Source organism: Pleurodeles waltl, chromosome 6, assembly GCF_031143425.1.
Source record: "Pleurodeles waltl isolate 20211129_DDA chromosome 6, aPleWal1.hap1.20221129, whole genome shotgun sequence".
NCBI lineage: Eukaryota > Metazoa > Chordata > Amphibia > Caudata > Salamandridae > Pleurodeles > Pleurodeles waltl.
Window position 1 is genome coordinate 37,393,640 of NC_090445.1, and position 25,977 is coordinate 37,419,616.

Genomic DNA, 25,977 nt, shown 5'->3' on the forward strand with positions numbered 1-25,977 from the left:
ACCCCACTCCAATCCAATCCACTTTAACCCCCCACACTCCAGTCCAATCCAGCCCACCTTAATCCACCCCACTCCAATCCAATCCACCCACTCCATCCCACACAATTCAATCCCCCCCATATCACCCCAATCCAATCCAGCCCTCTCCATTCCAATCCACCCCACTCCATTCCAAACCAACCCACACCACTCCAATCCACCACAATCCACCCAACTCAAATCCAACCCACTGCACTCCAGTCCAATCCAGTCAAACCCACCCACTCAACCCCCACTCCAATCCACCCCTCTCTTGTCTAATCCAGTAAAACTTTTCCAGTCAACCCCACTCCAATCCACCCCACTCCACTCTAGTCCAAACCACCCCACTCTAACTCTATACCAGCCACCCCACCCTAGTTCAGTCCACCCCAATCCAATCCATCCAGACCACCCCACTCCAATATAATCCAACCCACTCCAATCCACTCCACTCCAGTCCAGTCCACCCCACTCAAATTCAATGTACCCCACTCCAGCCAAACCCACCTCACTCCAGCCAAATACACCCCACTGCAGTCCAATCCACTCTAATCCAATGAATTTAATCCACCACATTCCAGTCCAGTCCAATCCACCCCACTCAAAACCAGCCCAATCCAATCCACCCCAACCCAATCGAATCCACCCCACCCTTCTCCTATCACTTCAGTCCAATCTGCCCACTCCAATCCAATTACCCCAGTCCAATATACTTCACCCCATTTCAATTCACCCCACTCTAATCCACCCCACTCCATTAAATCCATCCCACTCTACTCCAGTCCAATCCACACCACTCCACTACACTCAAATTCACCCCACCGCCACAATCCCCATCAACCCACTCTACCCTCTTCCACCCCACTCCACCCTGCAACACTGTCTGCCACTGAACCACTGAACTCTACTCTCCTCTCCTCAACTCTACAGCACTCTATCCCTCACTCCACTCTACGACGCTCTACTCCCCCACTTCACTCCATGCCACTAACTTTTAGTCATGCTGAACAGCAGTCCCACTGATGTAGAGCACAGCAAAAACACATTGCCAAAGCTAATAGCTCTTGAATTGGCGAGACCTATTGGCTTTGCCAATGCTTGTTGTTACAGGGAAGCTTAAAGAGCAAGTGGGATACAAGGTTATCGGCCTCTTTCAATCCAGAAGGCGTGAAGCTGACCTACAAACCCTGCACTTCAGTACAGTGTCGGGGGCAGAGCTATTGAATACCATGCCCAGGGTTAAACCCTCAAACTATCTCTGTGACCCAATACTGTGCTCCATCAAGAACTTGCCAATCCACTTGTCCAGAAACTTGTCCAATCACTATTACACTCTTGTGAATCCCCTTCAATAAAGTAGTTTCGAAGACTGCTTCTAAAAACTCCAACGCTGATGCCAACGACCTGAATAACTACCATCCTGTCTCCACCCCCCCCTTCTTAAGAAGGGTGATAGAAAGTTCTGTGGCCACTCAACGCATCAAGGCAAATAACCTACTATATGCTTTCCAATCAGCTTTCAGACAAACCTAAAGCACAGATTTTACTCTTCTGCAAAATGTTGAGGATTCTTTCTGCATCCTTGACTTAGGCAACTCCTGCCTACTTGGGCTTCTAGATCTCTCGGCTGCCTTTGAAACAGTCAACAATCCTACCCTCATGAACAACTTGCACACAGTTGGACATTGTTTGGATAGTCATGGATTTCTTCACCTAGTATTTGTCAAACTGGTCACACGTTGTGAAAATTGGGACCTATTTGTACATCAAAGTCAGCCTACAGCAATGGATCCTGCTAGAGTCAGTCCTATCACCAACCCTGTTCAACCTACAACTAGAACCACTTGGTGAGATTCTCAATAACTCTGTGGTTCTCTACCGATGACACCCAGATTTATCTGAAGCTCTCATTTCCGAATGACATCCTCCTACTCTCTGACCCCCTTGTCAATAATTCAAAATGTGATGCCTTTAAACTTAAATTCCTTTTATTCTACCCACAAAATTCAAACTTGCCTCTGCAAGATAGAATCCTTGAGCCATCTGGATTGCAAATCAGCCATTAAGGAGACCACCAAATCCCTGGAATGTTATTCTTGATAACTGGCTTAACCTTCAGAGACAAATCTCTGTAATGGCCAAGAACACTTGCCCTCAACTAATTCTTCTCTGGAGCATCTAAACAGCTCACATTGGTACATAATATAAATTCTGTAGCCTAAAGGCTGCTTCTTTCTAGATTGGACTGTGGGACTTTGCTCCTTTCCGGTCTGCAATGCATTCTCCTGGCTACCCTCAGAGCAGTGCTTCACACAGTGGCACATTTTGTTACAGGCCACAAAAATGTGGTCACATCACCCCGCTCCTACATAGTCTTCAGCGGCTATCGACTGATGCCAGAGCTCAATTCAAGACTGTGTGCATCACTCACAAAGCCCTTCACAACTCCTCTCCAGCCTGCCTGACAAGCTGAACATCTCATGTGCTTAGCGGGGACTGAGAAACTCAGAATCCCTTCTCCTGGATTCCCCCACATTCATACATGAACAGATGAAACAGGCCTTCTCTGGAAGTGCAGAAGGATTTGGATCCCTCCCCCAGTCCTGCGCAATACCCTTCGCTGTGATGTAATGTAAGGTGGATTTGTAGAGCACTGCTTGTCACCTCTCAGGGATCCAGGCTGCACTTTCCGAAAGGACCTGAAAAGCCTCTTACTTGCTAGACATTTTGGCAAAGATCTTTTCAATCTGAATGTCACTTGCTCCGTGCCAGAAATGCTTCAGCGCCTTTCAACCCAACAGTTCCTGCCTGCAGTAGGTAGCCAGCAGTGGTGCAGCTGGTGCAGTGCACCGGGGCCAAAGGAGGAGACGGGGGCCCATCTCACCTTCCATCGACCCATACAAGTTCCCTGAAGCAGGGCGCCTGATGGCATTTAACCCACTCAGGTTGCCTCTTCTGCAAACCTGGTCTACTTGCAGCCACATTTACCAGTTGTGGCAATGGGGCGCTTTAAACCTGTCATCAGTATCTCCTCTGTGCAGTTTCATCCAGCCATGATGGGGGCCTATCCTTTCCTGGTTGTCTCCTTCTTGTGTGTCCTGCTGAGAAAAGCAGTATTTTCCTACTTTTGTACTCTGAGATTCTGTGCCTTATGTGACACCCCTGGTTTTAATTTGTTTCAGCAAAATTGTAATGTTGGTATTAAATACCAATGTCACTTGTTTTGAATGGCCGTTGTATTTTTCTAATGACCAACACATTTGCAGCAACCCTTTTACTTGTTTCTTTATGAGCAATTTATTCCATATGTTTTTAAATCAAGCATGCATTGCAAAATTTATTAAATGGAGGCAGTGAGAAAAAGCAATTCGACCAGTTTCACACAATTTAGTGTAACGAGGATGCAGGGATTCAGGCGCACGTCGCTGATTGCTGAACTTTGTTACTAAAGTGAAGATGAAGAACAGATTGCCTGAAGTCTGACTGTTAATGAGGTTATAGCTCAGTGCTTAATTTGTGCTTGTTGTTTCCGGTGCTGAGCACCGGCACTTATTTTTGCGGCCCGGGGTTTATTCTTCTGCCTCAAGCATTCGCTGTGAGCTCTTGTAGCAAAAGACACATATGGGAAAGACGGAGGAAGAGAAAAGTGAAAAAACGTCACAAAGTTAGAAAGCAGAAAGCTGCAGGAGTGAGCTGGAGGGGCAGGGAGTGTCAGTAAATAGATGAAAGAGACCCGAGATGTATTCAGGGTTACTCTGCCTCTGTATTCTGTGTTCGCACATTTAATTGTAGCAACTGCGTATTTCAAAGGAGAGCTTTGAGCACCGGCACCTTTTTATTTACAAATTAAGCACTGGTTCTTAGCCATAGGGGTTTGAAGAAAATTTAGACAGCTTTGCATGGCTTCTTAAAACCTCCAAGAGCAACTTCAAGGGGCAGAAAGTTGTAAAGTCGATTGGTTGAAGGTCGAACGTGGAGGCTAGTGTAGCAAAAGTTATCAGGTTTTCAGAGTGGAAATGTCTTTGACATATAGTATTCCGAGTGAAACCCGCCTTTCCGAAAAAGAGGAGTCGGGGTCAAGTTTGATAGTTGGATTGAAGCTCTGAACCTTTGATTTTATGAGGGGAGCATTTGTCTAGCTTTTTGATAGCAGAGATGGAGCCTTTAATAATTTGTAAGAGTGAGGTACCTTAATGTGTTTGGTTATTAGAGTAATTATAAGCAAAAGTTGGGAGATTAGGTCTTACCCAATGTGTACCCAAGCTGGGAGATATGGCACGGATGGGCTCATCCACCAAATGGTTGATCTGCCTCAAAAAGCAGTTTGGTAATTCGTGCAGTTAGGGAGGTTTATGACAACTTGGTGTTTTTTGAGCTTAGTTTACGAAGAGTTTACGAAGAGAAATTCTCGCTATTTCCCTTTACACATAAAGGCTGATATCAGGGTATTGAGTGACGTAAAAAAAGAGTATAATACAAAAACAAGTGGAAATGTGTTGAGATATAAATTGATTTGAAGGGCAATCAACATTTTAACAATGCCAGCCCTACTTCACCACATATTAAACTTCGGTGACCTTTCCTCCGTTAGCTTTTTGATTTTTGCGAGTAGGACGTTTCTATGTGAAGTTTCATTTCTGAAATAGTTTGCAAACTCTATTCCCAAATATTTTGTGTTAGGTCGCCATTTAAGACTGGATTCCGATGCTATGAATAGGAGACAGAATATATTGAGGGGGAAGATTTGTGTTCCCCCCCCCCTAAATTAAGGTATATCCTGAGATTTAAGCATAATCTGTGATGACCTTGAATATTTCAGGGACAGAGCTTTCTGCTTTCGTAGGACATCATCTGCATGTACTGCTACTTTTTTAGGGTCACTTTTGAATGGGATTCCTTGAATTTTTTTATTAGTTCGAATAGAGTGTAGTAGGTTCCATTGGGAGGAGGAACAATAGAGGAGAGAAGGGACAACCTTGCCCTAGGTACACAGGCCTCATTAGACAGAAACACACTCAGTTCACTATGCACATGGGGCTGGTTCCTTGCTGATATCTTGATTGCTCTTGGCATTAAAACAATACTTGCCAAATGGAAATCGACAACAACATCCCATCCCATTAGTGGTGGGCCTGGGTTTGTGTCACCAGAAGTGTGGACAACTTTTTACACCCTCAGACTTTTAACAAATAATCGTCTTGCCTGATTTTATGGTCCAAACTCTATATGTGTACTTACAAAAAAGTAACCCGACCTGTATCACATCAGGAGATTCTTGCGTATAACAATAGTGAACAGTACTCATATCCCTACAACTCTCCCTCGTCTTTCTTCATTCTCTATCCTTCCCCCCCCCCCCACCGTCTCTTTCTCCAGGCACAGATGTTCTTTGAGTGGCACAAGAATATGCTCCAAATGCTCATTTGCTTATTGATTGATAAATATGATACTCTTATAGTCAAATGCTAAATGTAGTTGTGATCTGACTGTCTTTAACTCAATGTCTCCTCTTTGTTCCTCAAGTATATGTTGTATATTATGGAACAAACAATAAAATTAATTGAAATCTAGCACTGCTAAGTTGATCCTTATGATATGATGCTATGTTAACGTCATATATTAATGTACTTCTGTTAACTCCTAAGTACCTATGTTACCTCCATATAATGCAGTGCGACAGGAAAGACTATTACTCTACCTGGGCCTTACACAGTGAAAGGGTCAGTGAGACAGACACAAAAAATATGGGGGGGGGGCGCAGCCCTCATTCCCACATTAAGTGGCCACCACTACTGAGGTTGGTGAATGCCAAGGCTGCCTAGTCTTGATTTTATGACTCTTTCTTCCACCCTTCACTTCCTGTCTCTTTATCTCATGAACACCATGGGTGACTAGTCTTGATTCCACCTCATGCCTCTTTCTTCCACCCCTACACTTCCTGTCTCTTTATCGCATGAACACCAAGGCTGCCAAGTCTTGATTCCACCTCATGCCTCTTTCTTCCACCCCTACACTTCCTGTCTCTTTATCTCCTGAATACCAAGGCTGCCGAGTCTCCATTCCACCACATGCCTCTTTCTTACACACCTATAATTCCTGTCTCTTTATCGCATGAACATCAAGGCTGCCGAGTCTTGATTCCACCTCATGCCTCTTTCTTCCACCCCTACACTTCCTGTCTCTTTATCTCATGAATACCATGGGTGACTAGTCTTGATTCCACCTCATGCCTCTTTCTTCCACCCTTACACTTCCTGTCTCTTTATCGCATGAACACCAAGGCTGCTGAGTCTTGATTCCACCTCATGCCTCTTTCTTCCACCCTTACACTTCCTGTATCTTTATCTCATGAATACAATGGGGTGACTAGTCTTGATTCCACCTCATGCCCCTTTCTTCCACCCCTACACTGCCTGTCTCTTTATCTCATGAATACCATGGGTGACTAGTCTTGATTCAACCTCATGCCTCTTTCTTCCACCCCTACACTTCCTGTCTCTTTATCGCATGAACACCAAGGCAGCCGAGTCTTGATTCCACCTCATGCCTCTTTCTTCCACCCTTACACTCCCTGTCTCTTTATCTCAATAATACAATGGGGTGACTAGTCTTGATTCCACCTCATGCCTCTTTCTTTCACCCCTACACTTCCTTTCTCTTTATCTCATGAATACCATGGGTGACTAGTCTTGATTCCACCTCATGCCTTTCTTCCACCCTAAACTTCCTGCCTCTTTATCTCATGAACACCATGGGTGACTAGTCTTGATTCCACCTCATGCCTCTTTCTTCCACCGCTACACTTCCTGTCTCTTTCCCTCACTCTTGCAGGTTTTCATCCTTGCTTTCGCCCTTAAGCTTCCTATATTTCCCTTCCTCAAGTTTTCTCACTTGGTCTCACCTGCTCTAGGGCAAAGCCTGAAGATGAAAAATGGGTCCCCCAAAATGAATGCTGGTGCCCACTGTTAGCAACCACTGGCACTAATACCACAGGTGGTTTTGTGGAGATGACCAGAAGAAGGGAAAAGTAAGCGTCACTCGCGCACTGAGAGCGTGCTTTTGAAAATTGAAAAACACATCCAGGCGATTCCTTACGCGGGGCTGTATGCAGCCAGCCAGCGGTGTGTAGCTTCTCCAACAGTGCTGCCACCTTGTGGGCAGAGGCGTTGTTGCAAAAAAGTCCCCCTTGAAAAGGTGGTTGATGGAGGCAGCGTAGCCGCCCCACTCACTTAAAATAGAGGCCCTGAGGCTGCATTTTCTAGAGACATCTCAAAGCCTAGGTAGGTTGCAGACACTTGTTTTTTGGGTGGCCTTCTCTGTCAGGTTTATTGCCAAGAAGCTTTTGGCAGTTGCATACTCTATAAAACTATAAAAGGATGATGTACCAAAATGATGGTGATGTTTTAAAATCACGTTATAATATGATAATTTAGTTTATCCTTCACATGGAAGTAGATACAGGGTCTAAGCACAAGAGACAGCTGTGTGTGCCAGTCTGTGATAGGATGGGCAAAGTCAAGGAGAGAAGAGATCATACAAGGGACAGCTGTGTATGTCTCACACAAGACATATCTGTGTGTGCCAGGGAGAGAAGAGATCATACAAGGGACAGCTGTGTATGTCTCATACAAGAGACATCTGTGTGTGCCAGGGAGAGAAGAGATCATACAAGGGACAGCTGTGTATGTCTCATACAAGAGACAGCTGTGTGTGCCCGTCTGTGATAGGATGGGCACAGTCAGGGAGAGAAGAGATCATACAAGGGACAGCTGTGTATGTCTCACACAAGAGACATCTGTGTGTGCCAGGGAGAGAAGAGATCATACAAGGGACAGCTGTGTATGTCTCATACAAGAGACAGCTGTGTGTGCCCGTCTGTGATATGATGGGCACAGTCATGGAGAGAAGAGATCATACAAGGGACAGCTGTGTATGCCTCACACAAGAGACAGCTGTGTGTGCCAGGGAGAGAAGAGATCATAAAAGGGACAGCTGTGTATGTCTCATACAAGAGACAGCTGTGTGTGCCAGTCTGTGATAGGATGGGCACAGTCAGGGAGAGAAGAGATCATACAAGTGACAGCTGTATATGTCTCACACAAGAGACAGCTGTATATGTCACTGTCAGGGAGAGAAGGTCTTCACAGTAGAAAACAGTAGAGATGGCTGTCTATATCAAAGTCAAAGAGAGAAGAGATGGCTGCCTCATACAAGTGACAGCTGTATATGTATCATACAAGAGACAGTTATGTATGTCAAAGTGTCCCATACAAGAGACTGCTGTATATGTCACTATCAAGGAGAAAAGGGCCTTGCTGTAAGAGACAGCTCTTTGGTCAGAGTGTCTCATGCAAGGGACAGCTGTATATGTCAGTGTCTGGGACAGGGGGCCTCGCAGTAAGAGACAGATGTGTATGTGTGAGTCAGTGAGAAGAGGGCTGGAGGGTTTCACACAAGAGACAGTTTGTGAAAGAGGAGACCCTCATTAAGAGACACAGGACCCACCAGTAACAGGGACCTGTATATGTCGGAGTCTGCCAGATGACCCCACAGTTAGAGGCAATCCTGTATGTCGGAGTTTGTGAGAGGAGGGCTCCCCACTGACACACCTGTTTGTGTTTTTTTTGGGGGGTGCTCACTGCAAGGAGAGACTTTAAGGAGACATTTCTGTGTTCCATGCAATACTTATGCTTCCCTCACAGTTACCTCTTGTTCCGGTGCCTGGCTCTCTCATTGTCACACTCCAGCCCCAGGTCCGACTCCACACTGGATGCCAAAGACTGTAAGACAGGAAGAAAGGGAGGAATTGAGACAAGGAGAACGTGACGCAGAAGGCACCATACAGTGATGTCATATTTCTCAAATGAGGTACAAACAAAAATAGAAGCACTGTTCTCTAACTTGAGTACATGTGAGATAAATGCTGAGACACATTAAAACACAGGCCGGTGGCAAAGCCTACTTTCCTAAAGTGATGAAAAGTTTTGTTTTGTATGGAATATATGATGTGCCTGTACCCTCACCCGTGTGAGGGCTCATTAATTTGATCCACACTGTGTGCTAAAGTTGTTATCTTCAAAGACATCTCATAGCATCGCATAATAATGCACTGTGCTATCCTGAAGAAGGCTACAATTAAAGCACAATAGAGTTGAAACGTGTCAACACAATAAGTAAATACACTCAAAGGTCTGTGGAAGTATGTCTTAAGAGAGTATGATTAAAAAAGTGAGCAAAGTTTCGATTACAGAAATGGGTGTGTTCGGGTCACCGCCACACATGCATCCCCACCATGCGATGGATAGCGAGGAGATATAGTTTCTTGAGTTAACTATAACTGGTGAATTTCAGTGGTTTTTAGAGTTTGAAAGTAACATTTTAACTGACATTTTCACCTAACTATAACACTACTTTAACCTAGGTTTTTTTTTTCAGTGAATTTGCAGGCTTTCTTCTAATGTAAAGTATTTTGTATTACCATACCTAGGATGGCCCACTCCACACCATGCATGCACCTCAGTACTTCTTTACATATAAAGATTTTGAAGCTTAATTTCTCTAAAACGAATTTACACTAAATCACAATTTCTGGGTAAAGACCTAGCTTTCTACCAAATCTGGAGTGATTTCATTCAGCTGTTATGGCTGTAGTTTTGTCTAATATTTCTATGGGAAATTACATACGAAAAACATGTTTCGGGACCCATTCCTTTTTCTTGGCCCCTGCTTCACAGATCACCACAAACTTTCCAGGAAGGTGCTAAGGTGGCTGAAATGTTTTTGATGAACGTTTCGTGAAGATTTATCAAAGAGCACCAAAGTTATCAGTAAACCAGAAATCTATTTCCTATGTAGACATAGTCCTAACTATAACTACCAAGTGACACCTGCCATGGGTTATGGATTTTCTTCTTCAAAAAGGATTCGGACTCCACAATTGCTCAAATATAGTTTATTGACATGCAAAGGAACGCGTTTCGGAGTTTATGCCTTCATCAACCTTGCGCTCGCCATATTGGGTTGCCCTTATATATCACATGATCCGTTCTTTGTATCAACTTATTTCTTAAATATTTATGGATCTGCCAGTCTCCACAATCAGTAATGTTACATTTCATCTCTCACATAATGATACTTCATTATTTAAAATTATTATGCCACATCTCAGATACCGTTCGTAAAACTACCTAAACAGGACAACATAACGATATGGATAGTTATAAAATATACATATTAATTCCATCACGATTACAATGAATAAAAATTACTACGACCTGAATAAGTACTACACCCTATATATCTTGATATTTGATGATTTCTAGGTTTCATTAATTCCTACATCATGTTAATAATATAATTTTAGTATCCATATTTATAATATCCATTTTAAATTATCTTAAATGTAAGTACATATAACTACCCAATACATTTTCTTTTGATCTTAGACCTTATTTTCTAAATGTAAATGTTCAAGTATAGAGACATAAATGACATGCTATCCAGTATCAAACAACCAACATCTATTATCTTCACTCTCTAACTCAATTTGCTTACCTCCTACTTGGTCCTTATGAACGCTAAATATCATTGTAGATGTATATGCATTTCATCACTGCTATTTAATCCATTAGGCTCTTTATTATCCAACATAATTATATACCTCGATTCCAATGTTCTTAATTGTAATTTTCTATTTCCTCCTCTAATATCTTTAGCAATTCCATCAATCACACTTTATTTTATTGCATCCAATTTTCCATTATGTCTTTCATGAATAAGGCGAGCAACAGGATACGTTACATCCTTATTTTGAATAGCTCTCAAATGCTGTAAAATCCGTTTATGTACCTGTAATTTGGTACTCCCTACATACATTTTAGGGCAACTACACTTTAAAATATATATTACATAATCACTCTTGCATGTATATCATCTCCTAATCTTATGTACCGTTCTATGTCCTAGCATCAATGATTTAATACTCTCACCATTTTTACATGCTTTACAACATTTAGAGCATTTGTAAAACACATCCTGTTGTTCCAATCACATATTATCACTTTCTTGTTTTCTGATGTCACTTTTTACCAAGTCAATAAATTATATGTTAGCAATTGTGGAGTTCCGAATCCTTTTTGGATAAGAAAAGGCGAGTGTGATTATTTGACGCATTGCCGCACGTCGATACCGGCACCAACGGCGATTAGGAGCAGAAGAGTTACGTTGTGCCAAGTGAATATATATATATATATATATATATATATATATATATATATATATATATATATACACACATACAAACATAAATAATGACTCCTTGCAGCAAATAAAGAAATCTTGGCACTCCACATGGAAACTTGTCAAACTCTGTTGTGTCAAAGGTGCAGAGCACACCGAAACACGTTGACAGTCCTTTGCCAATAAACATCTTCACTGCAAGTTTCCATTGCCGAGACTTCTTTATTTGCTGCAAGGAGTCAAATTCAGATTCCTAAGCAGCGCGTTGTGCTGCGCTGCTTCCGGCACCGCCGGCAATCTGGAGCGCACAGGCAAACACGCCTGGTGGATATATATATTTTTGATCTCTAAAACTAAACACAATAATTTAGGTGATGTTTCTAGAAATTAAGTCAATACCATAGATTTGGCCTCCAGAAAAGAACATAATATAACAGATGAGGACTGGTCACAATACTGTGGCTGTAACTAATACTCTGTCTGTACCCTGCAGGACTGGCAGACAATGAAACTAGAACAGTAAACCATACGCCAGATAAAAAGACAACATGCTAAAGGAGGAACTGGACAATGAAACTAGAAAATTACACCATACGCCAGATAAAGAGACAACATGCTAAAGGAGAACTGGACAACTGGACATTGAGGGCCTGATTTAGATCTTGGTGGAGGCGAATACTCCGTCACAAACACAACGGATACCCCATTCACCATATTACAATTCCATTATATCCTATAGGGATCGTGATACAGCGGACTGGGTATCCGTCACATTTGTGACAGAGTATTCCCTCGGCCGAGATCTAAATCAGGCCCTAAGTTCTTGATCCGCTCTCACCGCTGTCTACAGACCACTGGCGAGGCAAATGGAATAAAAGCCAGACAGAGCTGCGGCAATGCTTGAAGGTTTGAAATAAAGTGAGGTATGGTTGACCTGGAATAGCCGGCTTCTGGGCCGGTGCATACAGCCGCTCGCTCGGGATCAGAGCTTGGATGGAAGGGGGCCACCTCCATTGTCCTTAGGACATGGCATGCTCTTGGGGCATCTGGTGCTAAATCATTCATAGACAACGTGATTCTGGCTCAGAACAAGATGCTGCTTGTCTTTCATCTGGTCCCACTCTACAGAGAAATACTATCACCTTTGCTGCTGCAGTTCTTCCTCTATCCAGTAAAGTATGATACCCTCTGAGCTGCAGTTCTGTCTCCTCACAGTAAATGGTGTTCCTCTCTGTGCTGCAGTTCTGCCTCTGCCCTGTAGGGGGTGCTATCCTTCGAGCTGCGGTTCTGTCTGCCCGGTACAGGACCTCACTCTCTGAACTGGAGTTCTATTTCTGCCAAGCAGCACTTGGTATCCTCAGAGCTGGAACTCGGCGTCTGCCCAGTGCAGTTTGTTTGTCTCGGAGCTGCAGTTTTGCCTCTGCCCAGTAGATGGTGCTGCTCCCTGAACTGCAATCCTTTCTCTTCCCAGAAGAGGGTGAACCTATCTGAATTACAAGCTTGCATCTGCATAGTACAGTGTATCACTCTTTGAGTTACAGATCTGTCTATGCGTTTGGTGTATTTATTTCAGTTTTTATACAGTGTTGATATAATCCCAAAGGATGCTGGAGCACTTTCAAAAGAAAATATAAATACATTTTACTGCTGTATTCAAGACATAAACACACAAGACCAGAACAATAGTAGAGCACAATTTAAAAAGGCGGGATAACATTCTAGCAAACAGTGATGGCAGTTTTGTTGGGGTCAAAGTTAGCCATGATGACAGGAGGCTGTAGGAGAGTACCAACCACTGGATGACGTGAAGGTGTAGTTCAATAAGAGAATCATAAGCATATTAATGATCCATGTAACATGGTTAAAGAGTTTAAAAAAAAAAAATTAACTATAGATAGGAGTTCCTAGAGGCACGGGCGGCTTGCGGTGCTAAAGAGGGCCGGGCGGCGTGCACACGGGCGGGGGGGTTTGGGCAATCGGGGAATTAATAAAAAAAAAATACTTACCTGAATCATCGTCGCCACCGTCACCACTGCGCTGCTCCTGTCCTGTGCAGACAGCTGCAGGCACAGGCTCCCAGCCGCCCTGAGGCCAATCCTGACGCCGCTCTGAGCAGCGTTAGGATTGGCTGGGTGCGCCCACCCCGGACACTCCCAGGCAGACTGGGAGCCTGTGCCTGCTCTCTCCAGCCCGGCAACACAGTGCCAGGCTGGAGAGAGCCTACTGCGCATGTGTGTTTGGCCGGCCCGAGAAAGCCGACCAAACATACATGCACAGTAAGGGGGAGTGCTGTGCACTCCCCCTCACTGCTCGTCACAGTCTGTGGCCCGCTCCGATAATAAACATAGTTTATTATTGTTTTTTGGTAAAAGGTTTGCAGCTGCTCCTGGCGGGGGGCGACGCTCCTCCGCCCTAGCAGAGGAGCTGCGCCTGCCTAGAGGTGCAGGGAAGGAGACAGAAACAAAGTGAAATTAAGGGTTGAGGGGTGGAAAATGGCGCCAAGAGGAGGGGGTTAAATCACAGCTGTTTATTCATTTACTTAGACAGTTTGCCTCATGCTAATAGTTATGTGTTGCCTTCTTCGAACGCTGATTTAATGACAAAACACAGACCCTGATTGAGAGAAGAGATTGCAGTCCAGTGAACAGGGTGAAAATTGTGATCTCTTTATGGATTTCAGTTTAAAGAAAGGATCTGTAAGGCTATGTTGAGCATTTTCCTTGGTCTCTTATTACCTGGATCATACCATGTGGATGGGCTGAGAGCAGAGCTTTATGTGGCGTGAAAACTTGGGGGGGGGGGGTCCCTGAAAATGGTGGGGCCTATATAATTAACGGTGTGGCTGAAACATATACAGTAAAATGTACGTAGAGTGCCACCCAACCCACACATTTCCAGAGAATCACAACTGGAACTGACATACATGCAAGCTACTATCTCGCTTGTACTATCCAAACTGGATTATGCCAATGGCCTCTACCATGGATCATATCTATCTATTATGAAAAAAATACAACGTATTCAGAACTCCGTAGCCAGGCTACTATTACATGTAAAGCCACAAGCCCACATCTCCCCTGCCTTGAGAGCACTACACTGGTTACCTGTTGCCAGAAGATGCACTTTCAAGCTGCTTTGTATGACCCACAAAGCTATACATGGAACAGGACCGCTTTTTATCAGAAACAAAATAACCAATTATATTCAACAAAGAAACCTCCGCTCAAGATTGGCACCGGCCTTAGAACACCACCATACAAGAAAAAGACTATAGGTGGTACATCCTTCTCCGTCCAAGCAGCCAAACTATGGAATTCATTACCCCCAACTATAAGAGCCACAGATAACTTTCTTGTCTTCAGAAAACTACTCAAGAGTTGGCTCGTTCCTTTATAACCACCATATTCAAACAGCTATGGACTGCATATGCCTATGTTGATAAATATTTTTTATCTGATTATGTGTATATTCTAGTTATATATAGTTCTTTAGAAAATATGTATCGCTATTATGTCATAACACACACACTCTTTAAACCTGTTTAACTAATGTATATTTACTCATGGTTTAAATATGTATGTACATATATGTGTGTGTATATGTGCGTGTGTATATGTATATATATATATATATATATATATGTGTGTGTGTATGTTATTCTATGCTTAACATGTTCACAGGTCATTGCATAACTCCTAGATAAGTCGTTATACTAGATACTTATAAATCCCTGCTCTCATCTTATATCACACTTATCTACCCATCACCATATGTCATGGCTCTATCAATCTATCCTCCATTCCCACTCTGACTCATCCCAAATCCATTCTACTACTTTCATCTCCTAAATAACTCTACCTAAGCTATTCCCTCTGCTTCCACATCTAACTCACCCAAACCTCACTTTACTACCATGATCTCCCAAACAACCCTACTATATTCTCCCTCATTTATCTCACCCTGCTACTATGATCTCCCTAGCCTTTTCCACAGACTCTTCCCTCCTCCATCCCCCCTTTACTCATCCCAAGCCTAAATACTATTACCATAAACTCCCAATTAACACTTCTGGATTCCTCCCTCCTCCATTACTCCACTCAATCTAACTAAGAAACTCACATATCTGTGGCTCAAATTAACTCATAATAATACTAAAACTGTCCTCATATTTCACTATACTAATCCACCACTATTTCCTTTTGGGTTCCGGAGCAGCGTGCTACTCGCCGAAAAACGCTTTGACTCCTCATCGGGGTAGTAAGCGCTATATAAATACTATTACAATACAATACATGACCACTGCTCAGAACGCTTTGCAGAGAGGCCAAAGACTGGATGATCACCTATTCTGAACACATTTTTTCCCCAGAATGTCACTGAGAGAACCTGGCACTACCTACAGCCACAACTCAATAGTTCCCTGTTATAAACACTTGGATGCCACTCAATTCAGATTAAGCACCGGGCAACGGTAATAGGATACCTGAAAAAACAACTTAACACATCATCCTGGAAAAATCAAACACCCATAGGGAATGTGAGAGTAAGTAAAGCATGTGAAATATAAGCAGGAATGACACGGATTACCTTAACGTTTTTTTACACTCATTGCTCAGAAATCGATCAGTGTTTTTGCATGAAAAGTTAAGGGCATTAATACAGGGCCTGAAAGGGACCCGTTTCAAATTAGTGCCGGGTCTGAGACCTGGAGGGACCCTGCCCACTTAAAGCCCTAGTTGAGGGTGCACCAAAGCCCGTGGCCTTTAGCACAAAGAGACCTTTCTGCGCATTTCAGATTCTAGAAGGATCATTGGTTAATCAACTGGGCCCCTAAAGTCCTTAAGGTGTCCCTGGTTCTAGCACAGAGAGGCTGCCTGGTCCAGACAGCACTGGAGCCTGGCAGTCAGTTTACTGAAGAGACCATGCAGATAGATTTCCTAGATTTCCAGTAGTCGAGGCATGCCATGACAAGGGTTCTAGGCAGCGCCACTAGGAGGCAGTGTGGAGCAATCACTGGATATCTGAATATTTCAGCGTAGAGAGAACTGAAGCCGACACCCTTATCCGCTGCATTTGCATTTTTTTTTTTTTTTTGCACGAACTCGGCCCAAGGGCATTTTAGCGCTTTACATGAGTACCAGATTACATTACACAGGTCAGATTTAATTTTTGTCTTCGGCCCACGGAGATCAAGGGTCTGATTTAGTGTTTGGCAGACGGGTTACTTCATCACAAACGTGACGGATATTCTGTCTACAGGCTAAAATGGAATCGTAGTACGGCGGACGGTATATCCATCACGTTTATGACGGAGTAACGCCATCCGCCAAACTCTAAATCAGAACGTAAGTGATTTGCCCCGAATCACAGGATGTCAAGCCACGCTGGTACTCAAACTTGGTTCCCCAGTTGCAAAGTCGGCAGCGCTGGCCCTTACGCCGGCATTGACTCTCTGCATTGATTTAGGGAGCCAACATAAGATCTGCGTCAAAACGTTTCACCAGGTTCCTTACTCTCAAGCACATGATCGAAGCATGGAGTGATGCTGGATGATTTGGATGGACTTCTTGGTCAATTATTGAGTCAGAAATAGATTTATGTGTTGTGTGGAAATTCACAAGGTGCTGCTGTAGAAACCGCACCAGGGACCACTCCAGTAAATTTAAAAGTGCACGAGAGAGGGATGCTATATGGGGCACCCGGCATGGCACTATATTTATGCTGTGGACCCAAACCTCACCTTTTGACTGCACTTGGTGGGAAATGATTTGATGGATGTCACAGTGTGCCCGGATGTGCCAGCCCTTTCTCCAACTTTCCCATTGGGTAACATGTCAACAGAAGAGTGGGCAGTGGGAGAACTGGGCAGAGTCAGAGCAGTTTTCTGATGCTTATTAAAGGAAATCAGAAGCCAGTCCCCTATGTTCGCTAACTGGGTCCCAGCACCCCTCAGATGGTTTAACTCTGCATGCTCTTGACATTATAAATGGCACATTCACCCCTTGTGGCAGGTCGGCTCTGAATAACAAATGTTTAACGAATGCCCCAGAAGTTGCCCTGTCTCTCCCCAGTCTATGATTTTGCTGGGGAAGGGCAGGAATGGGCAATATCTTTGAGCCTGTAAATCTTTTTTTTCAGAAGGATGGCAATGGTGCCTTTGAGGTCTCCTAGGGTTTGAAGGAGAGCATAGTTTGTGGCATCACCGGTGGCGGGGTGTGAAATGTGAAATGCTGCCTCGGTGTAACTGTTACAGACGTCTTTCTGCCCGTGGCAACCATGCCCTCGGGCTGTGACTGTCTGTGACGTGTAAAGTCTCGTCTCTGTGATTGGCCCTTGAAGCAGACATTTCTGTCTAGCTTGCTCTGTGGTCGTCTGCATACTTTCTCATGACTCCAGAATGCTGCACCTAAGTAACTCCTTTGTTTCAGTCTCACCACATGATTTCCCTTGGAGTGCTTTACAAAAACCTATAAAAACATGCCTTGCAGCTGCTTGTACATTTGGGGTGCTGGGGGAGCCCATTGTCGCCAGTTTCTGTGGCTCACAGACCGATTTTTATTTTGCTAATAAACATTTTCAGACTTTGTACTGGCAACTGCGCAGATTTTCTTTAACAGGACACTGATATCCAGCCCTTCACATGATGGTGTTAAGTGCTATGTAAACAGAGACATGACCTTAAAGTGCAGGCACTTACATACAAGCGGTTACCCTCTCAGCTGTGGCTCTGCCTGTGCCCACAGAAGGTGGTTACCCTCTCAGCTGTGGCTCTGCCTGTGCCCAGTTAAGGTGGAACCCTCTCAGCTGTGGTTCTGCCTGTGCCCAGTTAAGGTGGTTACCCACTCAGCTGTGGCTCTGTCCTGTACCCAGATAATGTGGTTACCCTCTCAGCTGTGGCTCTGCCTGTGCCCAGTTAAGGTGGTTACCCTCTCAGCTGTGGTTCTGCCTGTGCCCACTGAAGGTGGTAACCCTCTCAGCTGTGGTTCTGCCTGTGCCCACTGAAGGTGGTAACCCTCTCAGCTGTGGTTCTGCCTCTGCCAGTTAAGGTGGTAACCCTCTCAGCTGTGGTTCTGCCTGTGCCCAGTTAAGATGGTTACCCTCTCAGCTGTGGGTCTGTCCTCTGCCCAGTTAAGGTGGTTACCCTCTCAGCTGTGGTTCTGCCTGTGCCCAGTTAAGATGGTTACACTCTCAGCTGTGGTTCTGCCTGTGCCCAGTTAAGATGGTTACCCTCTCAGCTGTGGGTCTGTCCTCTGCCCAGTTAAGGTGGTTACCCTCTCAGCTGTGGTTCTGCCTGTGCCCAGTTAAGATGGTTACCCTCTCAGCTGTGGGTCTGTCCTCTGCCCAGTTAAGGTGGTAACCCTCTCAGCTGTGGTTCTGCCTGTGCCCAGTTAAGATGGTTACCCTCTCAGCTGTGGGTCTGTCCTCTGCCCAGTGAAGGTGGTTACCCTCTCAGCTGTGGTTCTGTCTTCTGCCCAGTGAAGGTGGTAACCCTCTCAGCTGTGGTTCTGTCTTCTGCCCAGTGAAGGTGGTAACCCTCTCAGCTGTGGTTCTGCCTGTGCCCAGTTAAGATGGTTACCCTCTCAGCTGTGGGTCTGTCCTCTGCCCAGTTAAGGTGGTTACCCTCTCAGCTGTGGTTCTGCCTGTGCCCAGTTAAGATGGTCACCCTCTCAGCTGTGGGTCTGTCCTCTGCCCAGTTAAGGTGGTTACCCTCTCAGCTGTGGTTCTGCCTGTGCCCAGTTAAGATGGTTACACTCTCAGCTGTGGGTCTGTCCTCTGCCAAGCAGGGGAAGTTATCTTCTCAGCTAAATACAGTTATATACCTGACCTTGTTTTAACTTTTAGCACAAACCTTGCCCTGAGAGCTAGATTTCGTTACACTTTTTTTTCGAGAGTGGGAGACATAAGTGATTTGCACGGAATCACAGGAAAGGGAGCCCGGTTGCCCAGTTTGAAGGTCACAGCTCTAGCTGCAAGGCCATCTCAGTTATTTTTCCAATGCAGTATTTTTTATTTTTTTTATTTAATAGGGGCTTGGCCAAAGGGCGTCAGAGCACTTTCCAATAGGATCAGATAAAAAACAAGACAAACACATTGTGTATACTATCTACAATAGGACAAGATCAAAACGATCACATTGTACGTACCATAAAGACAGACAGATAAGAGCATGAATTTAAGCGGGGGCGCAGACCAGAGGAATTAACTCAAGTGTCTTTCGAAGAGAACAGCTTTGAGATCTTTTTTTGAAAGTTTCATGGCGTGTGGAGGTCAGGCAGGCGGGATTTCCAAATACTTGTGGTGCTACCGCAGAAATATTTTCTCGTGAATCACTTTTGACTGGCAGCCGGCGCTCGAGGAGAAAGGACTGATCATTTCTAGACCCTGATTGGTGCCCAAGATTTTCAATTTCTCAGTTAGGTACTGGTGAAAAGATGAGGGCCGCGCTTTGTGTGTGGTGCACGCGGTTTTGAATTGGGCGCTCGCACAGTGCTTAATTTGTAAATAAAAACGTGCCGGTGCCCAAAGCCCTCCTCTTAAACAAGCGGCTGCTGCAGTTAAATGTGGGAACACAGAATACTGAGGCGGCGTAATCCTGAAGCCATATCGGGTCATTTACAGCCACCCCCTGCCCCTCAGCTCACTCTTGCAGCTTTCTACTTTCTCCTTTTGAGACGCTTTTTCGTTTTTCTATTCCTCCGTCTTTCCCATATGTGAGTTTTTCTCGCAGCAAATACTTGAGGCAGAAGAATAAGCCCCGGCCCTCAAAAATAAGTGCCGGTGCTCCGCACCGGAAACAACAAGCACAAATTAAGCACTGCCTCGCCTCTATAGGAAGCTACTGGAGGGTGCGCAAAATAGGAGTGATACTGTCAGATGTCTTCTGTCCAGTCACCAAGCGGGCAGCTATGTAGGACTGCTCTGAGCAGACCTCGGTGGACTTTGAGGATCCCTTAGTGGAGTGCGACCCTGGAGTCCAGTCTTGAGGGAGCCGGAGCCCGAACAAATGTTTTTAGCTCCTGTTCTGGAACGAGTTGCCTGATTCCCCATAGCAGCCTTAGTTGGAACTGGGCGCTCATGGCCGAGGCTGCGATATGGCCCTGGAGGTGGAAATAGCTGCGGAAGGTAGAACAGAGTAACTTGGCTTTCTGGACAATGGAAGGAAGGAACAAAGCCACTCCTGAACTAAAGGATTTATTTTCTTAAGGGATATAAGAAGAAATTTTGTGTTTGCCAGAAGTGGTGAGTTACAACCCAGGATGGAATTTGTTAGGGTGCTCGATAGGAGGGTGAAGCCATCTGGAGACGCACTTCAGGTATATTTGGGTATCGGTGTACAGTGGGAAGAGGACTCCTGAGTTCCGGAGGATCGCCCAGATGGGTTCAAGGTAGAGGCTGGAAAGGGTTGCATAAAGGATTGCCCCTTGGGGGTTCTTAGCCCGGGGAAATGCCTTTCAAGCACAAGATTAAATGTGTTCATCCAAGGCTCTTGCGTATAAACAAGGCAGAAACCCACAGTCTTTGGATGGATTGAAAGGTTTCTGCTGCAGTTCTGCCTCTGTCCACCAGGTGGAGACATTCACCAGGTGTGTGCCTGTGCCAGGCATGTGCGGACCCGTGTGTCTCAGCACACACTGTTCGCACCAGGTGCAGCTGGGCATACAGTATTCTGTCGCTGTGTCAGCATCTCCATTTTAGGTTTGTTTTGGGCCTACATACCGTGGCAGGAATGCCCGGGCCACCGGAGGCATCTGCGTTCCCTTGCCTCGGAAGGAGATATGATCTACATTTTCTGTTCTTTCTCCTCTCTGTACCACTTGCTTTGGTTTGGCGAACTGGTTTTTGAGGAGCTGCGAAGAGAGGCTGTCTGCACCTACTAGATGCGGAGTTTACTCAGCACACATGCCAACAGTTCAGAGCAGACAAGTGGGAGATTTTCAGTCGGGAGCACATATTTACCTTATTGATTTATATATGACGCAGAGGCAGTTTGCCTGAATCGGTTCTATTGGTATGTATGCTGACAGAAAATCAGCGTGTCATTTTTGTCGTTTAATAACACAGTGCAAACAAAAACAGAGTTCTAAACTCTGGCAAACAAAAAAAGAGATGTAAACTCTGGCAAACAAAAAAAGAGTTTTAAACTTTGTGCTATGTACAACTGTTGGATGCTCTAATCTCCCTCTCCAAGAATTAAGGACAAAGGCCCTCATTTCAACCTCGGCGGTCTTTTTCCCAGACCGCCGAGGTAACGCTGTACTGAAGACCGCCAGTGCAGGCGGTTTTCCGCGCAGCGAATCATGACTGCTGGCAGCCCGCGTCCTTTTTCGGACAGAGAGCCGCCAGCAGCCATACTGGCGGTCAGCGGGGAAGTGGAGGCTGCTCCACCTCCATCGCCCGTCATCACAACACCGCCCACTGAATCCCAACCCAGGATTCGGTGTGGCGGTGTTCTGGTGACGGGGAGCTGGCGGCGGAGCAGCCCCCATGGATTCCGTCCCCTCCCGGAGGATCACCGGACAAGGTAAGGTGATCGTCCGTTAGGGGGGTGGGGGGGTGTTGTGTGCGTGCATAGGGGTGTTCGTGTGAGTATGTAGAGGGGGTGTGTGGGTGCGTGTATGCATGCGGGGGGGTGTTGTGTGTATGGGAAATGTGTGCGGGTCGGTCTGTGTGCATGTCTGTATGTGTGCGGGTATGTGTTGTAGTGTATGTGTGCGTGTAGGGGTGTGTGTATGTTGATGTTCGGGGTGGGAAGGGGGTCGGGGTGTGGGGGGAGGCCTCAGGGGTGGGGGAGGGGGCTGGGGGAGACCCCTATCAGTGCCAGGGAAGGAATTCCCTGGCACTGATAGTGCCTACCACCATGGATTTCGTGGCGGTTCCAAACCAAACGAAATCCATGGCGGTATGCAGGGTCCTGATACCGCCTGCGGTCTGGTGACGGCCACCGGGCTGCAGACCAAAGTCTCCAGCCCAGCAGTCGTCACCGCCCTGGCGTTCGGATGGAGAAGTGGCGGATGACCATGGCCATAATTCCATTTTTTTTTCCGCTGGCCTGTTGGCGGTATTACTACGACTACTCCCCCACCCGCCAGGGTCGTAATGAGGGCCAAAGTGTTAAACCTTTGATGTGAGAAGGGATCTGACCCATTTTCTAGTTTTCCTAGTTTCGATGAACCTTTTTCGGAGTTCCCAGGGGTAAGGAGAAACACAACAATAATTTCACATCAATTTACAGGGTAACCCATTTGGTTTCACATTGAATCTGGAGATGAGTATCAAAGTTCAGAGGATTTATTACAAACTCAAGGCCAGACTTATGTAAATGAGTCTCAGAAACATATTATACAAATAAAGAATCACCAAAGGCAAACTAAAACATCTAATCAGGTTAAATTATCCTACAAGCATAAGGCATACATGTTCTTCAGTTGCAGCAATACAAAAGATACGGAAAAGGACTTCATGATCAAAGTCCAGATTGCAGTCGTCCTGCCTAATCGTTGAAAACGAGTTTACTCCAAATATGCGAATTGAGCTTATGGAAATCTTAAGGATTTCTTTGGGAAAGTAAAGAAATAGGTTTAATCAAAAGCCTCAGCATAAGTTCTGCCGGAGAGATGTGCGTAGCATAAAGCCACTTCAGCCAAAGTAAAGAAGAGAGGTCTGTACCTCTCTTAGGGTCTGCTATAGGCAAAGGGTAAAGATAATCTGACTCTCCTATCTAACTAAACACCACTTTAGACCTTGCAGAACTCTCTAGAGTGGACGTCATTATCGCCTGTAACTTTCCACCTTCATTACACAGTTTGGAGTCTGCAACTCCTATTGGGCGTTCTTCTCACGACCCAAACATCAGGATGGCCTTGGATGCTTCCCATGTCCAGGAGCTCAGATGGGAGTTCTTCTTCAGGTCATCTAGTTAAAACATCCCGTCCTGGCCAACATACCCTACCATATCCCTTTATCGCAGACTAACAACAGCCCTTTCATTTACCTGGAGACTTATGCAGACACACCTGCAAATAAAGAAAATGAAATGCGAGCAGAAACTCCACGCAGATGGTTAAAGATGGAAAAACATTTCAGGTCTTCTTGAGTCAATTTAACATAGAGTTCGATGCACATTTAAATACATAGCTATACGCGCAGTTCTCTTCCGAAGTACAATAACTGATGAATAACTGTAACGCTATAACATTTTACTATGACACCATAATCCCAATACACTGAATAGAAATTCATATGTGTTAATCTCCTCTCATTAATTGTAATTACAACGCACACATCTACATTTCTACTTATTAGCACCTTGAATAGTATGATTTTTGTGCACTACTTTGTCATGAATACTTTTGAACACAAGTTACATACCTCGTTGATTACATTTCCATGTCACTTCTGGGACACATAATGGCACAGCCAAGTTATGCTCTGTCACACGTCAGAGGTAATTCTTGGAGGGGGAGATTAGAGCATGTGTGATAGGTATCAACATTTTATTTTTGGTAGTTTTACAAAACTCTGAATCTGGTTTCTGCATGCAGGAAACTAGCCTTGAAATCAGTAGTCTCCCACCTGAATCAGAAGGGTTGGCACGTATGATACAGCGCTTAACGCTGCCAGAGGGTCGTTTCAAAGCACGGCAGTGACCATGAGAGTAAAAGTGAAGGCAGGAGGGGAAGGAGTTTAAAGAAACAAGGGAGAGGAGGGAACATGATGTTGTGTCATCGTACAGCGGGGTACCGCGATGCGCAGCTGCACCAGGAGCATATGAGAGGGGACAGAGAGGGAAGAAGAGGAAACTGGGAAGGGCGACCAAGGGAACACAGTATTATGTCAAACTGGTTCTTGTACAGTGCTTAGTGTGTGCTTCAAAGCGCTTCAGGGAAAAGGAGGGGACTGTGGGACAGAGAAAGGACAGGTCATGTTGATGTTTGCATAGTGCCTAGCAAGTTGAACACACTAAGAACAGCAGTCAACCACTTTGATCTCATAAGGACCATTTTGACCCAGTATTTAAAAAAAAAAAAATCTAGATTAGAGACTGCTCACTAGAGGTCAGTGCTGGAAAGTAGGGACATCCTACCAGATCCCATTTCCAGCAGCTATTTCTGGGCCAGATCTGGGATTTGGCTAATCCAGGGAAATCGACTGGATTTGTTCTGGTGTCATTTTCTGACACTCAAACATAATTCAGAAGGGCCCATACGTTGTCTCAATTCTATTCGCCGCAGCAACCTGCAGGCAGCAGAAGCCTTCTTATTTTCACTTTAGCTGGGCCCAACACAAAGGCTGATTTAAAGGACCATCAGCCCTTCTTTTGTTCAGATACCACCGTGGCTGGAAGCCATCTGCAGCCTAATACCTGGATGCAATGCAATTGAAGTACAAAAGCACACAGTTTATCACTTCACAGGTACTTAGAAATTATGACATGGAGGTGGGTTTTTGATTTCGTTCAGCCCCCTGTGTGAGAGATGTGCATGCACTGTTAGAATGCAAGATCCATCTATGTGTGTGAGCAATTCGACAAATAATGATTTAAATGTCACCTACTAAACTTTTTTTTTTTTTAATTCTCTAATGGTGCCCCTCATTCCAGTGTAGGGTGTCAAAGCGCTTTACATCACACACAGAGACACAATAAATCATACATGTGTGTATATCAATGTACAGAAAATGTTACAATAAAGGTTATAAGATGTCGGAATCACATAATGACCATACCTGTAGACATTATGGCCCTCATTTCAACCTCGGTGGTCATTTTTCCAGACTGCAAAGGTTCCGCCGGGCCGAAGACCGCCAGTGGTGGTGGTCTTCTGCCAACCATATTATGACTGCTGGCGACCCTCCACCCTTTTTCAGACGGAGAGCCGCCAGCAGCCATACTGGAGGTCGGCGGTGAAGTGGAGGCTGCTCCACCGTCACCACCACGTCATCAGAACACCGCCCACCGAATCACATCCCAGGATTCAGCGTGGCGGTGTTCTGGTGACGGGGTGCTGGCGGCAGAGCAGCCCCCATGCATCCCGTTCCCTCCCGGAGGATCAAAGGGGGTGTATTGTGTGTATGGGAAATGTGCCGTATATGTCTGTCTGCATGTATGTGTGTGAGTGGTGTGAGCGTGCGTGTAGGGGGATGTGGGGGGTGTGTATCGGTGTTTCTATGGGGGGGTGGGGGTGGGGAGGAGGTCCTACCACCTTTGGAGGGTGGTAGGGGGGTGGTGGGTGTTGGGGGAGGACTCTGCGGAGGGGGATAGGGGAAGACTCTAATCAGTGCCAGGGAACAAATTCCTTGGCACTGATAGTGCCTATCGCCATGGATTTCATGGCAGTACAAAACCCCACAAAATCCATGGCGGTATGCAGGGTCCTCATACCACCGGCAGTCTAATGACGGCCGCCGGGCTGAAGACCGAAGTCTCCAGCCCAGCGCTTGTTACCACCCTGGCGGTCGATGTGTAAAAGTGGCGGTCTTCCATGGCGATCACCGTCACCGCCATGGTTGTAATTGCATTTATTTTCCGCCGGCCTGTTGGCGGTATTACCGCCGCTTTTACACCGACCGCCAGGGTTGTAATGAGGACCTATATGTTAAGAGTGAATGTCGGGAGAAACAAAGTTAGGATCTAAAATGTAAAGGGGCTGTCTGTACTAGCAGGATATTTTTACTTCCTAAAAGGAACCCTTCTTTACAATCTTAGAATAACAACAAATT

At 45.3% G+C, this 25,977-nt stretch overlaps 1 protein-coding gene across 3 annotated transcripts in view; it reads right to left on the minus strand.

Moving 5' to 3' along the window:
* LOC138299121 (regulator of G-protein signaling 3-like) overlaps positions 1-25,977 on the minus strand; it is a 351,262-nt gene that overhangs the window by 69,834 nt on the left and 255,451 nt on the right. For all 3 annotated transcript variants that reach the window (XM_069237165.1, XM_069237163.1, XM_069237164.1), the window contains exon 3: positions 8,728-8,801. In XM_069237165.1, coding sequence (XP_069093266.1) covers positions 8,728-8,801 — 74 coding nt within the window. The remainder of the gene's footprint in view (positions 1-8,727; positions 8,802-25,977) is intronic.